Here is a 17,208-nt window from a genome sequence, read left to right on the forward strand (position 1 = left end):
CAAATGCATCATATTAGTACACAGCCAATTCTAGATTAGCAAATTATTTGCAAAAGCTGCATCGTTTAAGTCATATCTCATATTGTGAATACCTTCATGACGAGTTGCCATGACATTGCACTACTTCGAATAAGTAACGTTTCACCTAAAGGAGAAGACTATTGTTACTTAAACGATGCCGCTTTTGCAAATAATTTGCTAATCTACAATTGGCTGTGTACTAATATGACGCATTTGCACTAACTTGTACATAGTCTAACTCTCTCGCAGCCTGAGGCATAAGCCCTTAATGCATTATGTGGCACATTATTAAAAAGGCAAAAGTAACAAATATGGACATAATAAAACATCTGAGAAAAGTTTGCCATGATTATTCTGTTAGCCATCAAGCAAACTTTGTTCTGTGAGTTTATCATTTTCAGCACAATGCATACAATACAGCACAGGGATGTGATAACCTCCCTTAATTAAAAAAGCAATAAAGATTTAACACATATAAAGTTTAATAAAAATTTGATAAAGATTATTAAAAACTAATATCAATAAATATTTATTTCCAAATAAAATAAATGTATGGGATGGCAACTGCTCTAATTTGTGTTGTAGCTATTTGGAAATCTATAAATGCAAGCCAAAACAACACCCTTCCCTATCAATAAATTGGTAAAGGCTGCCTTCCCCCATCATCAATCAGAATATCACAAATGTCACATAAACTGGATGACAAACTGATTAGAAGCACGACATAGCTGGCATCAGAACAAACTTTACTTAAGTGTTTACATATACAGTGAGAGAGAGAGAGAGAAAAGTATAAAAAAAAAAAAAAAAAAAAAAAAGTAGTTGCATAAGGTGATTATGTGCTGACACCATTGAATGAAATAAGAGAAACAGCAATAAATTTTATTAATTGTTAACTTAGCTTGGCAGCCAACAGACTTTCTATTGTAAGTGTGGAAGACCACAACGTGCTTATTTACAGCAGCTGAAAGTCTGCTAGCTACAAAACATAGAATTTAATAGATTGCAAGCTGCCAACTGAGTCACATTTCAGTTAAATAATATTTAACTTTAATATTAGCATTAGTAGAGGCATACGATGCAAAAAAGCAAGCTTATGCAGCATCAGCCAAAAAAAAAAAAAAAAAACCCTCCCATCTCACCCCTCCATATAACTTTATTTGGGAAACCAATCCATCATTTAGTAATGCTACTCGAAGAAAATGTTTTGTGCCAAATTGAAATGTTAATTTTTAACAAAAAAAAACCTTAAAAATGTCTGGTGTTTGGAAAGCTGGATTTGGGATGTTATATGCATATTGGCTATTCCAAAAACCACTCAGTATTGGCTTTTAAACATATATTGTTAAATTTGGTAAGTTTGGAATTAAAAAAAAAAGAAAAAGTAAATACATTTATATATTTATTCAAAAAACTTGAAATATAAAACTATACCTTGTCTGTCCCACAAATGAGAGAACTAGAGTGTTGTCAAACAAGTTTCCTGCATCAACTTTTAATGGCCAAATTCCCTTAATGCCTGGAAGGTCAATACTAGCATGTTCATGAATGCCAATGCCATTTCGGATAATTCGCAGTGAACCTTCCTTGTATGCACCTGAACATGTCACTAACTGCAGAAAAGTTTACAATTAATACAAAATAAAAAGTAACTTATCAAGATCTTATTAATGCAGACATTAACAAATATTTGGTGCTCTTTAACAAACATGCTAAAATGCAAGTCAAAATTATGTATTAACATTTTGAGATGTTTTATCTCCAGTGATTTACTGAGTAAACTTAAGCCTAAATTTTCTACAAAGTTAGTGGATAATTTTGATAATTTCAAAAGTTCAATAGCAGAATGCATACATAAACAATATTTTTCTCAGCACACACTTACATACATAATTCCTATTGTATCACCTCTCACAAAGAAGTGTTCTCTGGTAGCATACCAGATTTATAATTACTCCTCCTTCTTCACAGTATCTCTACACAAAACAGTCCAGATCAGAAGATTTTGTAGGGTATTCAGGTCAATTAAAAGTGTGATCAAAAAATTTGGGGACTGAACTAATATCTGGAAAATGAAGAAGCTCACCAGCTATTTGGATGGATCTCCTTCCCAGAAATTGGTATATACAGCATCAAGGAGATTTCTCCGACACTGTATAAACCAATTCCAATGCTTCTGTCACTTCTGGAAGTATACAAGTTAGGCTTCTTTTGGAATTGCTAATACAGTATATCATTGTTAATTTGATGTTGGGTTATTCAAAATGCTACATATTTCAAAGTTGCTACCATTCCCTATCTAACAATCTAGAGTTTTACATGAATTTTAGTAAGGATAATTTGAAATACATCTACAATAAAATGTTAAGTCCAGATTGGATGCTATAACTTGAATAGCCTGTTTTATTTGAGAATCTACTGAAGCCAATTACAATTACACATCATTATAATGAAATTGAATGGAATTATAAAGAAAATCTGCTATGCATAATATATATGTCACCTTTAAATTTTACATTTCTATCTGCTTTCCCAAGAATTGCAGAATTACAGGGAATGCATACCTCTAAATGGTGCTATGAGCATACATGTAATCCTTTTTTGCTCACACCACTGAAACCAAAATATACTGATCGTTAATGACACAAAACGCATGATTTCTCAATGTAGATGTTGTATGTCTTCCTTTAAGGCACCACTGTATACATGGTCATGCAGTGACCAAGAGAGAATAAAAATGAATTTCTTCAGGAAAAAAAAAAAAAAACACTTTTGAATGGAAGATAAAAAACTTAACCAAAAAATTATATATTTTTTCACTTACTCACACATAATAACAAAGATTACAGTTTTCTTCTTGCCACCATCATAGTTGTACAGCTCAATGTATATAAACTATACATTAAAACATTCTTTTAATTAATTTTACTTTAAGATGGAGGTGCAGCATGCATTCTACCCATGAGGAGCATGTGTTCATTATTGAGCATTTCCTTAAGTTTCAATCTTACAAGAAGCGCTGTTGCACATTCCAGAAATTCTTTTTAAACAAGGAAGTGCCTAGTAAGTCTATTAAGCATTATTTTAACTTCCGCATACAGAACTTCATTTTAAATGTATACTGTTGCTTTAACATATCAATTTAATGAACATCAAAAATAATGGACTGTGTTCACTAAACCAAGCTTTTCATTCATATGAGATTTGGTGACATAACTGGATCAGTCTGATGGTATTTCCTATCAATTAAAATATTTTCACAATAAAGGATAGTGCCAAGGAGTCAGGATTTTCCACATTGTCATCCCCAAGCAGCCTGATGAACATGCCTGACATCAGTAGGGATTCATTTGTACCTCAAGCAAAATTCAGATGACAAGAGCTCTGACATCAAGAGCTTTTCAGTCTCAATAAGTTTTAGTCACTGCCACTATACAGCACAGAAACATTTCAAGCTATTCTACCCACAATAAATAAGTGCAGAAATTACATTTAATGTATCTTATTTCACAGCACAACACTTTTTCATAACAGTCTGGCAACTTAAGAGACTTCTTTCAAGTTTAATGGACAACTGGATTTACTAGACAAGCAGTTAAAAAAAAAAAAAAAAAAAAAAAAAGTTAAATGCAGCCATTATCAACCCACTGCAGGATAGAAGCCTCCTCAACAATTCATGCTGAGGGAAATGGACCATAATCTGCCACGCTGGTCCAGTGTGGGTTGGCAGATCGATCATATTTAGCAGTCAGGGGCTTGAACCCCAGTCTACTCAAGAGCGTGTGTTACTACATTCCCACTCCTGACCACTTGGCTACAGAGGCCGCTAGCCGGAGACAAGTAGTATCCCCATACAATTCATTAAATCAAGAAATACAAAAAAAAAAAAAAAAAAAAAGAAAGAAATAAAAAGAGAGAAGAGGAGAGGTATAAAAAATGCTTTCGGTTTTAGATGGGGGGGGTCTACATTTAGTATTAGTGTGGCAAAACAAGGCATGCAAGCCTTATGTAGTATCTACTGTTGAAAAAAGGTTATGATCTCTACTTTCATATTTTGTCTACCTCTATCAAATATTTATCTAATTACTCTTTAAATCCTACATAAACTCTCTACGAGGGCAAGTGGTAATTGGTTCCACTCTTTGATTAAGGCAGTTTTTTAAATCCAGTCTACAATTATCTTTCTGTGATAAGAATCTATATTTGCAATATCCTGGAAAAAGAAAATATGCCCCATCATTGTCTGCTAAACTTTTAAGATCTTAGGTTCCTCGATCTGATCCCAACACAGATGCTTAGTTTCCAAAAATTGTAGCTTACAGAACTGAAGTCACTTCAAGAAAGAACACCTTTACATCCACAATTAGTTTAGTTACCCTCCTTTGTTCCCTTTCAAGCATGCCAATATCCTTCCTGAAATGAGACATCCAGACTTGAATACACTATTCAAGAAGCAATCATTTTTCCAAGATGAAAAATGTTCATTTTTTTAACTATACAAGTATAAGCAATTCTCTTAATTTAGCTTTCTACAGACTTTGCTCTCCCATTTCTCTCCAGGTCAAACTGAAAAGTATAATAGAAATAATGTATGAATTATTTTAATACTTACTTGTCCTTGCCCTTGTCTCTCAAGGTCCACAACACACATATCTACAATGGGTCCCAAATTAGTAAATGTTTCCATTACTTCAACATATGAACCTTGTTCATTAGGTTCAACATTTAGCTTGATCAGCTGTGAATCTCCAAGTCTTGAACCAACATAAACAACACCATTATCCAAATAGGTCAAACATTCCGGAATGGTAATCTGGAGAAGACAATATATACAAAGGACACAGATGAATGATGAATATGACTACTTTCATATTTATGAATAAATAATTTCATTTATCAATAAATAATTATATATCCAACAAGAAAATGGCAACTAAATTTTCTTTATTTAAAACAAAAACAGTAAAATCAAGTTTCAATTGATGTTCTTTCTACAATGTGACCCTTAATTTTTAAACTAAGTGAAACTTTAACCCATAACTGTGGCATGTCACTAATTTTTTTTTTGCATTCAGTTAATGAAATAAAATGTTACCCCATTTATAACCTTAAAAATCAATAAGGAATAATTCAAAATAGTTCACTTTTTGATGCCACCTTTATTTTCAATCTATTATGAAAAATTATGAAGAATTGTGAAAAATCCATTTTTTTTAATATTAAGAATGCAGGTTATTAAAAATATTGGAAATCAAGAAGTGGCTCTTAAAGGTTAACAACAATGTTTATGAGAAGGGGATGAAGGCCCTAGTGGAGATAATGTATATAAGATGGCAGTGAATATGTGGAAAAATAATTGTAAATACTTAAAGCACATAATATACAATTTAAATTGGTAGTCTTAAAGTAGAACCTAAGGAAAAAATTGAGAAATTGGTTTCAGAGTGACCCTTGCAAAAATAAAAAATAATAATAAAATACAGATTTCATGGAGAAATAAAAAGACTAGTTCATTGCAGTTCTGCAAGATTCCATGTAAAAGCTTTAGTACAGACAAATGCTAACTTCTATTTACAAGTACTTATGAATATACCCAAGAACTTCCATAGGCACCTTAAAGACAAAAATGTTTGGGAATTTCTATTTTATAACAACAATGGCATTTTTTTTAGCCAATGAATTGATGTTGGGCACTATAATAATAATATTAATATTTCATATTATTCTTAGCCTATCCTATTTCCTATTGTTGAGATGGTTAGCCATTTTTCTGCTGCTGCACCCATTAAAAAAGAATTTATAATACCTTTTCATTAAATTCTCTGCATCCTAAAAGTTAGTTTTGCCATTTTTCTGAGTGAAAACCTTCTTACTTCTCCCTCTGAGACTGATTAATACAGGGGCTGAATGCATATGCATAAAAAAGTTTAGCCAGTATTCAATGAGATTCAAACCTTTCCAAATGGTAGGTGAACATCATACCAACTATACTAAGGAGGAAAACAAAATACTGTTAGGAAAATCCATAAGTGCAAGAATTAAATAGAACTTTTTGAAAAACTTGATAATCACTTGATAACAAATACTGTATAATGATATGAAAAGTAATAACTCAACATTCTGTGATGCTGTCCTTGGAAAAATAAATTGAAAATGATATTTGTGTTATATATTTTTCCGTCTTCTCCCAAACAGAACTCAGTAAATTGGTAGCTTTTTGTATTACTAAAACCATTTAATTTTATATTAATAATATATGCATGCATTATACAGGCAAATAGGAGGAAAGGAATTACAATTCTCCTTCTCCCCTACAAGGGTAAAAAAGTTTGTGCATGTTAACATACAAGGTATGACTATAAAGTTCCCAAACTGATGCTGTTGAGGTCATGTTTGATGAGTTTAAAAATAAATGGAAGTTGAATGTTGTAGTTTAAATAACAACCAACAGATAGCAGTGCAGAGATTGTCCAGTAGGCTGAGAGGTTGCAAATAACCAGTTTCATTAGTAATGTTAATGTTTCATATCATGATTTTGCAATGGAGCAATGAACAAATATCAAATTTTGCTTTTAAACTGGTAAAACCTGCAACAGAAACATATGAAATGTTAAAAACTTTACAATCATAGATGTGAGGATTTTTGCAATGACCCAAAAAAAGTGGGTGTCTGTCAATATCTCAAAATGAGGACAGCTGCAAAATTTTGGGAAATTGCCTAGAAATCGCCATTTGACCCTCAGAATGATGGTGATGAATTGTATATAAATAAGAAAACAATTCATCAAACTATACTTGAACATTTAGGAAAAAAGGAAGGTCTGTGCAAAATTTGTGTCACACAGCCTCACAGATGAGCAGAAGCAACCAAAAATGTTATCATGCAAAGACTTCATCCAGACATGTCAATACAATCTAATTTCCTCAACTGTATTGTCACCAGATATGAGTGTTGAGTGTTTGAGTATGACCCAGAGACAAAGTGCTATAGCATGCAGTAGATTTCAAAATCATCACCAAGGCCCAAAATGTTTTGTTTACGAAGTCCAGGATCAAGATTTGCTGATCGTGTTTTCTGTAAAATGGTGTGAGTCGCAAGGAATTTGTACCTGAAGGGAAGAGAGTCAATACTGCATTCTACATAGCATTGACCTTTGCCCTTCAATAGTCTTTGAAGCACCTGTAAATATTCAAAGACTATTAAAGCACCTGTAGGTACTCCAAAGCCTATCGAGGCTGCAATTTCAAGAGGAAAACAGCTAGTTCTTGTTGCATGACAATGCCCCCACCCATTTTGCACTTGTTGTGAAGACATTTCTGATGAAATATGACATTATACAGATCAACCATCCGCCTCGATCTAGCACCAGCAGACTTCTTCCTCTTTCTGAAAGTGAAAACTGCCCTCAAATGAAAGAGATTTCAAAATGTTGAGAACTTAAAGAAAAATGTAACCCAAACTGAACATCGTCTCTTTGGACACACACGTTCACTAACTCTTTTGAAAAACTTTTAGAATGGTTTTAATAAGTGCATTCAATCTTATTACTTTGAATAAAAAATAAAACCATTTTTGAGCACCTTCACTTTGTTCTTTTTACTGCACCAGTCCAGGAACTTTATTGCCACACCTAATATTTAAGTTAAATATCCAATTACAATATTAAATGCCATTCTGTTTGAAACTGTTTCCATAAATCAGTTTCCACACATTATTCAAAATAAATAAAGAAAAATTTTATTTAGAATGAAACAATTTTAAAATGGAATTTTTCAAATTGAAAAATTAACAAGTTAATGCATATAGACAGTTTACCATTATCAAATAAAACAGATTCTGCTAACTAAAAAAATGCAACAAATCAATATCACCTAATACTAATATGTAAAACATACTAAATCACTTACATCACCTAAAAGTTCCAGCTTTAGGTCTCTTACAGTTATTGTACCATCCATTTTCTCCTCCTTTTCTAGAAGTAGCATGAAGAGCCTGCCTGACATATTTCCAAGTAAATATCGTGAACCATTGGAGTCAACTTTACCATAACAGACAATAGTACTTTGCTTTTATGAAAGAAAAGGGTGAAAAAAATCAATTATAAAATAAAAAAGAAATTTTTTTTTATCAAATTAAAAAGAAAAAATTATAATTCTTACTCGTAGAAACCTTACGTTCTGAAGGCTAACATATTCAAAATGTCATTAGCACATTATATAGGTATATCATTCAGATAATTCAGGTTTTTCAACAGCAACCATTTAAAAAAAAAAAAAAAAGTGACATTGCAGTTAATTTTTTTTCATTATCATAAATGTAGTTATTATGGCACAGTACAAATTCTATCCTACCTTTATCATAGGTGGTGCTATTGCTATATATCTATCACCATTGTGATATGTGATTGACTCTTGACCAATAATCAGAGCACCGCAGAAAGGTTCAGGAACTGAAAAAAAAAAAATAAAAATAAATAAATGTATGTAAAAATCGCTGCTAATAATTAAGCAAAAAATGGCCTTTTTATAGATCTGTCAAACTGAAGTCTTTGAAAGACTAAACTAGCTTATTAGACTATTCAGCGTTTGTCTGTCCGTGTAGCATATATGTATAGATGTAGATAGTATGGTGACTATTATATGGAATTATGGGCTAGTGCCATTGCTGTATGTACTGTTACAGCAATATGTATTGTACAACAATGGCACTAGCCACTAAGACCATAACGTAATATATGGCATATTATGTTGGACTAAATGTATTAGTATTGACTCAGAGCAGTGAATAACGACAGACATAGCTAATTAAATTTATGGAATACAAGTAGGTAAATTGTGAAAGAATATACAGCAACTTCCCGGCTTATGTAATACTCGACTTTATGTAAGTTTTTGCTGGCTGGCACAAACTTAAAAAAAATTGTGGAAATGTATTTTGCATCCCATAGGAATAAATGGAGGTATCGTGAAAATATCATAATGTGAACCCAACAACACTTTTTTTTTTTGGTAATTTGTTTCAAGACCTTGGAAGTTGAAAATTTTAATTAAGAAGTACAAAGCATGACAAAGTTTGTCATCTACTGCACAGAATTAGGTCTTGCTGCTTCAACAGTGAATACTATTTTAAAGGACAGTGCATGTATAAAAGAACATGTTAAAGGATCAATGTATTTAAGATCAACAGTGATAACAAAACAGTGTTCAGGTGCTATATTGAAGATGGAAAAGCTATTCAAGTTTGTGGCAGGCTACGGGTGGTTTAATAGGTTCAAGCATCGCACTGGTTTCCAAAACATTAAAGTAAGGAAGTTGCCAGTGCCAGTTTTGCAGCTGCAGAGAAATTTTGTGATGTGTTGGGAAAAAACCCTTCTAAATCTCCACAGCCTTCAACTTCTGCAGCGACGTGCTTATCAGCTGGAGAGTTAATTCTAAAACTTGCTGATGTTATGCCTATCTCCTCTCTCTTTTTGTAATTTTATAATTTTGAAATTTTTGTAATTTTTCCTGCACATGAGATAAAAAAATTGAATAAATAATTCTATTTACATGTAACATTTCTTTTTTGCTTCAATGAAATTCAGCTTGCATAGTTGCGAGTGCTGCATAAGCATTTAGAGAAATTCCGACTTACGTAAAACTCAACTTACGTAGAGTTCCATGGAAAGCAACCCTTACATAAGTCGGGGAGTGGCTGTATATACACACAAGATAATACTTTGAGCTGAAAGTTGTTCTCCAGTAACAGGCTAGCAACCCTTGGCTCAAATCTTATATAGAATTATCTTATATCTTAGCTCCCACTTTTAATTATGCTATAATCTTCATTTTTATTTCTTCAAAATTATTAGATTTATCACTGGTGGAGAAGAAACTATTTCTAAACATCTTGCTACATCTTTGCCTTTATGGGGTTCGGCCATTTGCACTACTTTGCTATCGCTAAGTTTAATTATGACGGAACTTAATATTGGGTTACATTCACACACATTTTATCATGGCCAACAGAGGGGCTTGCCACTGTCCAAGCTCTCAGTCTTCCCTAAAGATCGCTTACACTGAATCTACTCTTCCATTTCTTTTTTGTCTACAGAGAAGAGTTCACATGTGGTTTTTGGCTTGGACATGTAAGTCAACTAATAGCTTTTGATTTTATCTCATTCGTTCTCTGTCATGTCAACAATAATCAATGTGCACTATGAATACATTTTACCATATATATAAAAAATTTTTACAAAATTAAAACCTTATACTATTACTTAACTTTTAGGCCCTATTAATATATTGGTAATTGGTAATGCCTTACTGTATATACTGATAATCACAGAAACAGAGAACTCATCATTGTTTTCCCTTTCAATCTTGGCGGTTGACCACTGAAAAAAATTCACCCAGATTATGGGTATACAATGATATTATTTTGTATACTACCTATATATATTCTTTAATAATCTAACAAATTTACATATGTGTACCCCATAAATTTAACTAGGTAGGTCTATGAGTTATTCACTACTCTTTGTCGTAGTAATACATTTAGTCTAATGTAATATACTATATACAGTAGACTCTCGATTTTCCAGGATAAATGGTTAAAAAAAAAAAAAATTCCCGGATAATCGATTTCCCAGTTAATCCAAAAATAGTGTCTCCGACATACGTAAGAGATACGTTCCAGGACTTCTTACATAAGTCAAGTTTACATAACTCGGGAATGACTAATAAAATATTGCTACTATATCCCTGATATGCCAAAATTACAAAAACTACATAATATCCTCAAAAGGATGAAGAAAAATAGTTATATATTTTTAATTAGTTCAATTAAAAACTTTATCTGGGGACAGTGGTGAAGTAGCCAGAGTGGCACAAAAGAAAAGAAAACATAAAAGGAAGAAAAAAACGCACGTTATTGTACTGTAAAAACTGTTACGTATTTCGTAGCCCTGGTTATTATAGTTGACTTCATTGGTACCAATCTCTTCACCACTTCTTGTATTCTGTCTTTCTCCTTTATTGCGTTCGCTGTTGCCACTGACAAATCTGAATTCCACATGATACTTGATGTTTGGCCATTTTCACACATCCTTATTATTTTAATTTTCTGACCCAACTCGATCACTTTCCTTTTCTTGATAGATTTACTAGTACTGCTGTCACTTATTCTCTTAGTCAGCACCATGATAACAGTCAAAATTAAATTTTCTGAAAAGAACTGAACAGGGTTAAGGCGAAAACTCACTATTATTACCCCACACGAGCTGACATTTTACTAAAGCTCATTTCTGGAGGTCACTGCCATAAAACAATAAAAACGGCTTGCACTTTCCGGGTTATTGGGCTTTTCTGTTAGCGCAATCTATTATAAATGGACAGTAAATTCGATCCTATTGCATTTGCGATAATACCGATAGCTGGAATTCTGTGGGTTTTTACGTCATTATGGTGAAATGTGTGTCCCCTTCACTGAAATCTTCAGTCATATAAAAAAAAATATAAATAACGTAACATAAGTCGGGGACTTACTGTATCGAAAAATGCTCAGCAACCTATATAAAAAGTATGGCGATAGATAACAAATGAAAAAACTTACCATGCACTACCCACGTGTCCAAAATGATGCTTCCCTTTATTTTTTACAATGTTGCGTATGATTTGGTCACCAACATTATAATGGTTCGTTAGAGATTTAACAGATGCACCGTTTTCAAACTTTTGAATAATTTCAAGATTTTGTTTAATTGAAAGCACAACTCTTGCATTTGTTCATCATTTTCGCGATTTCTAAACAAAAAAAAAAAAAAAAAAGAAAGAAAAGTTACTATAAAAAAAAAAATCAGACATCCCTGACATACATAACAAAACAAAATTTGTCCTTTGGCAGTGCGACAGAACACAACAATAGATACAATGCACTAAAACAAACTAAACATTTGGTCTCTTTTTTTTGAGTGGTGGGTGTGAAGATAGTGGGGGGGGTTGCAAGATAATAGGCACACTAATCTCCCAATGAAGACTTATAATGCCGCAAAACATCTGTTTATACTTATTCTAGTTATTACTTGAATTTTATGATTTCTGGTTGATTTTTTTTTTAAATTTCGAGTTATTAGTGTTCCGGTTAATCCGATCCCAGTAAATCGAGAGTCTGCTATACAATACAAAGTGTGGCGATAAAGTTTTCAGACTGGCACAATAAAAAGAGCACAAAGTGGAGTTCAAAAATAGTTTTATTTTAGTTCAATGTAATCACCACCTGATTGAATGCACTTATTACACCATTCTAAAAGTTTGTGAAAAGAGTCAGAAAAAGAGTCTGAAAAAGGCTCAACAAAAAAAAAAAAAAAAAATCCTTGCTTAGATTAAAAATGATAAAATTAAATTAATGTTAACATGTTAACTTAAGTAGGGTACAGTAAACCCCCGCTATTCGCAAGGGTTACGTTCCTGAGAAATGTCGCGAATACCGAAAACGCGAATACTGAGTTATGGCTCCCATAGTAATAAAGGGGTTCCGTTCCAAAGTATGAAATATATAAGAAAAACTAGTCTAAAATTTTGTCTATGTATGTATTATATGTACCTTCATAATATGACTATGTACATAGACAGTACATAATGAAATGCAAGCATATGGCATCGAAATGAAAATAAGAAACAATTTAATATTAAATGTAATATTTATTAGAAATTTCAAACAAATCTTTCAAACCAGCGCCTTTGCTAGCAAAAAAAAACTTATCCCGCCAGTGCTATCACCAGTTTCGCTAGTGTTGATAAAGGAGTTTTGCCTTTTCACGAATGATGAGTGAACTTAACGGAATTTTATTTTGAGTTCGGTCTTCTATCCACAGATTTAAAGCCTTTTCTAATTTAACATCACGAGTTACAGAGCAAATTTTTGAAGCAATTAGTGCGTTTTCATGGACACTATGGCAGATTTTTTCTTCCGATTTCTTGATTGATCATACCGTTGACTCATTGATTTTATGTTTTGCCACTGAGGAGACACTTTCACCATTAGAAATTTTATCTAATAACTCAATTTTATTCACTAATGTCATCACCTTCTTTGATATTTTCACATTTCCCTTGTTATTCGTAGCCATATTTTTGTACGGGTTAGAAAGAACTTGTCCACAATAAAGTCACTTTCTTCCATTAACACACTAGAAAAAAAAAGGTCTGTTTTACACTCTAAAACGGTAGATTTATCACTTTTGTAAGCATATCAATTTATAAATTAAGTTTATTAAATTTATAAGCGTATAAACCTCCCATGGCAAGCGCATAACACACGCTGAACAAGGATTAGCAAGAAACATCCATGCTCGCGATTTTGTCACCCCTCACCCCCCACCCACTGAGCGCTGTTTTGACCGGGAAAGATGATTTTAGGCACGCCCATGTTTTTTTATGGCGGAAAATGTTCACGGCGCTTTAAAATTCACATTTTTTTTAGGTTTCATTTTATATTAAATCGGCGATCGCGAATACAGATACCGCAAATAGCGGGGGTTTACTGTACACAGTTTTGGCATTACAGCCTGTGATAACGTGAAACTTGAGAAAACATTAGATTATTCTCTTTACGTTTCAAAACTTCATCTTACTTACTATTTTTATGAGAAGGATAATGCTATTAGTGATTAAGGTATGCAAACTGGCCAGGCTTTTCTTTGGACAGTCTGTATTAGGCTCTCATAGGTATTGCTAGAAGAAGAGGAAGAAGTAGTGTTTATACTTCCTCAGTATATTTCTTAAATGGCTTCAGTTAGTTCAGTATATTAAAAACAAAAGCATCGTGAGTTTAACATCACCTGTAGATGCCTTATTTTCTTTCACAGATAGTTGTAAGGCTATGAAAGAACCTTGATCAGAAAAACTGCCTTCGCTCACCCCACAAAAATTGTCTGGATTGTCTCCATCCCTGAATTGAAAACCTACTTCTCTACTATATATGAGAACTAAATGCCAGGTATACAAGTACACTCCACATTTTCATATATCTGACTACACTGCAATTCTTTGGCTAGAAGTTCCCAGATTCAACAGATGCTTACTAACATTGCAGTACACGGCAAAAATCATGCTATAAGTAATTTCTAGACATATGAAGTTCAAGGAAATTTACATACAGTATTTTACAGCATGATTAAGCAGTTCTTATCTTTCTTTAAAGCATTTATCCCAATATTTTAATTTAAATCGCAACTAATCACTCTGCACACTCCTATACCCTTTACTATACTTCTGTCAACGTAACCTTATAATATATTCTATCTTCACCAGAATCCATCTCATAATTAATGTTAACTATTAGCCATAATTAATGAACAATAAAACAAAAATCTTGAAGAAATTTTGTTTTGTTTTGTTGTTCTACATTGTTTTGTAAATCTGTCAATGTAATTGATTGACAGATTTCTTTGAATCACTAATTTATTTTGACATAGGTAACTTGAGTAGATCTGAATGTGCTGAATTTAAATCAGGACTTGAAAATTTTTTATCATCCACTATTTTCAGGAGAGAGGAAATGAAAGATTTATATACTAATAAAATTTTATTATTTTTAATATAATGAATAGCACACATTCAGTTTTTAATGTTCTCATTCTATGTTAGCCTATTTTAATATTTATTATTGAATGTCTCTTGAAAATACAAAAATTATTTAAATGCAAGGTAATGTTCCAAAATAAACATGTTCTTCTTTGGGAAAACCCATATTACGCATGGCATTAATAAATACTTCACTGGAATGTCCTCTGCCCCAATCTAAAAATCTAACTACATATCCAATGATATCATTGTTCTGTTGCCATAGTTATCTTGGTATGCACCACTGACTACTAAGTTGCTTACTAAATGGATAATCCTGTATTAGCAAGCCTCTGCCTGAACTAGTAATTCCATAAAATATAACAGACTTGTTTTACATAACAAAAATAAATAAGCAAAAAAACAAACGATAAAAAATTTTTTTAAAAAAAGTAGAAAAACTAGTTAAAATAATATACATTTAATTATTGAAAGCTGCTGGGATTCAATTTTGAGTCTGAGATTATTTTTCTTTTACTAAACTGTGAACATCATTTAAGTGACCAGCAGCTAAAAACTGATTTGTAACTAGATTTTACATTCTTCATTTAACTTGCAATCAAACTCAGAAGTATCAATTTGCACAGGCATAAATATTTAAGTATAAATGCATTTAAATGTTATGTATATATGGGGCTTTTTATGCCAATTTTTCATTTTTTTCCCCATATTTTTCTGCCATACAGCATTTAAAATTTTTTTAAAATTCTCTGTGTTCTAACATTATTTCACATATAACACAAACAACTCTGGCATAAAAATGTCAAATTATAATTTGAACCACATATATGTACAGTATGCATCTTAATTTAGCAGATTTCAGAAGTAACGGACAGGGTCCAACAAAACAAGCTTTTCATCTGAATGGGATCCAGTGATGTAACTGCCTCAGTCTGATGGTATTTATTACTAATTAAAATATTTTCTCCATAAAGCAAATTTAATTTGCAGCTAATGAGATGAATGGCCTTGCTTTTGTTTATTAATACAATATCTGGTAATAATCAGAGAGAAAAAACAAAATACTGTATGTTCTCTTTTATGACCATTGAAATATCTTCTAAGTTCTGTTTCGGTTCCTGCTGTAAACACAACTTACAGCAGGAACTGCAAGTTAAATGATGATTTACTTTTCTTGATGAAACTCATAAAGAAAAGTAAATCTTTTTAATAATTTATTTAGCTTATTAAAATTATTAGGCACATTTACAAATGTGTAAACCACCTACTGTCTTAATCATGTCTATCAGAATGTATAAACTTGACTCCCAATAAACAGACTTTTGTTAAAATTTACATTTCGCACTTTTAAAAAGATTTTAAATTCAATTCATTAAAGAGCAAGTAATATATTATTATTATTATTATTAGCCACATGGGGCAAGGAAGCCTGAGGCTTTTGCTGCACCAGCCAAAAAAAAAAATTTTTGAGTTACCCCGAGAGAGAGAGAGAGAGAGAGAAACTCGCATTATTACAGTGGGAGTGTTATAACAGTTCATTTTTAGTGCCATTCACTTTTTAATACCTATAGTACTCTTGTTTAAAATACTTTCCTGCTTATATCACCTTTTTATGTTTTTAAGGTCCCAAGAAAGAATAAACCTGGATATAACCCTTTTTTCTTTTGAATTTTTGCTTTGGGAAAGGGACTAAATTCTAGGAATTATTAACTGTGCACTTTTTTTTTTTCACTTTATAAAAGTTGTTCCCAGTGAAGGTGATGCTTATTTCATATTTAACTCAAACCTTTGAAGGTGGATGAACTGTTCACTGTCAGCTAGTCAACACTGCATCTGTATGCTCTCATCAGATTTTTTTTTTTTTTTTTTTTTTTAAATCAACTTTATTCATCTGCTTTCCTTGCTGATACAGCAATTAGTGTCTTGTGTGTGTTCAATATTTCATCAATAAATTTCATTATTATTATTATGTTAATACCACAAGTATGTTTAGTTTAATTCAATAAAATCTTTTTAAAAATTTTCATTTTTTTAGCAGAATGTAAAATTAGGTGTGTGCCAAAAAAAGCACAGTATATTAAGTATGTATGTTTTCAACTTACACATAAACCATTGCTTCATAAACACTGAAAATATAAAATAAGAAAAAATATCAATGTTGTCTCCAAAATATTGAGGAAATAGCCTCCAAAGGGTGGGGGGGGGGCTGCTTTTAACACTTTCCCACTTATAATGCTAGTGCTCTTTCGGGCCACCCCTTTCAAAAGTGTTACAATGGGAGTTTACTATATATACATAAATTAGTATGCTTTGTGCATTTTATTTATGTTTTGTATGTTTTTAATGTTATGTTCTGTAAAATTTATCAAACCCAATTCTGATTCCATATCGCCACCCACAACTCACCCAAAAAGGAAATCTAAATATGAAAATGAGCGTTTTAGATATCATCAGGTATCCTGTGTACTTATCTCACCTCAGAAGTATGAATATGAACATAACACAAAGTTTTGGTAAACACTTTTCCTGAGCACGTGTTTTTGTAATGGGCGGCACCTAGAATGTCAGTTCATCTCCGTCTCTTATCTCTGTGAAGAACAGTACCACTGTAGAAGGGCCAGA

The 17,208-nt window shown here is 32.2% G+C and overlaps 1 protein-coding gene across 1 annotated transcript in view; it reads right to left on the minus strand.

Annotated features, from left to right (window-relative positions):
• Positions 1 to 17,208, minus strand: part of pic (DNA damage-binding protein pic) — a 172,862-nt gene that overhangs the window by 88,017 nt on the left and 67,637 nt on the right. The window contains exons 6-9 of the mRNA XM_090383568.1: positions 8,374 to 8,471; positions 7,930 to 8,088; positions 4,634 to 4,834; positions 1,456 to 1,634 (exon numbers count right to left, since the gene is read on the minus strand). Of these exons, the coding sequence (XP_090239694.1) occupies positions 1,456 to 1,634; positions 4,634 to 4,834; positions 7,930 to 8,088; positions 8,374 to 8,471 (637 nt within the window). The remainder of the gene's footprint in view (positions 1 to 1,455; positions 1,635 to 4,633; positions 4,835 to 7,929; positions 8,089 to 8,373; positions 8,472 to 17,208) is intronic.

This window comes from Mastigoproctus giganteus, chromosome 10, assembly GCF_048544385.1.
Source record: "Mastigoproctus giganteus isolate SK-2022 chromosome 10, ASM4854438v1, whole genome shotgun sequence".
NCBI classification, from domain to species: domain Eukaryota; kingdom Metazoa; phylum Arthropoda; class Arachnida; order Uropygi; family Thelyphonidae; genus Mastigoproctus; species Mastigoproctus giganteus.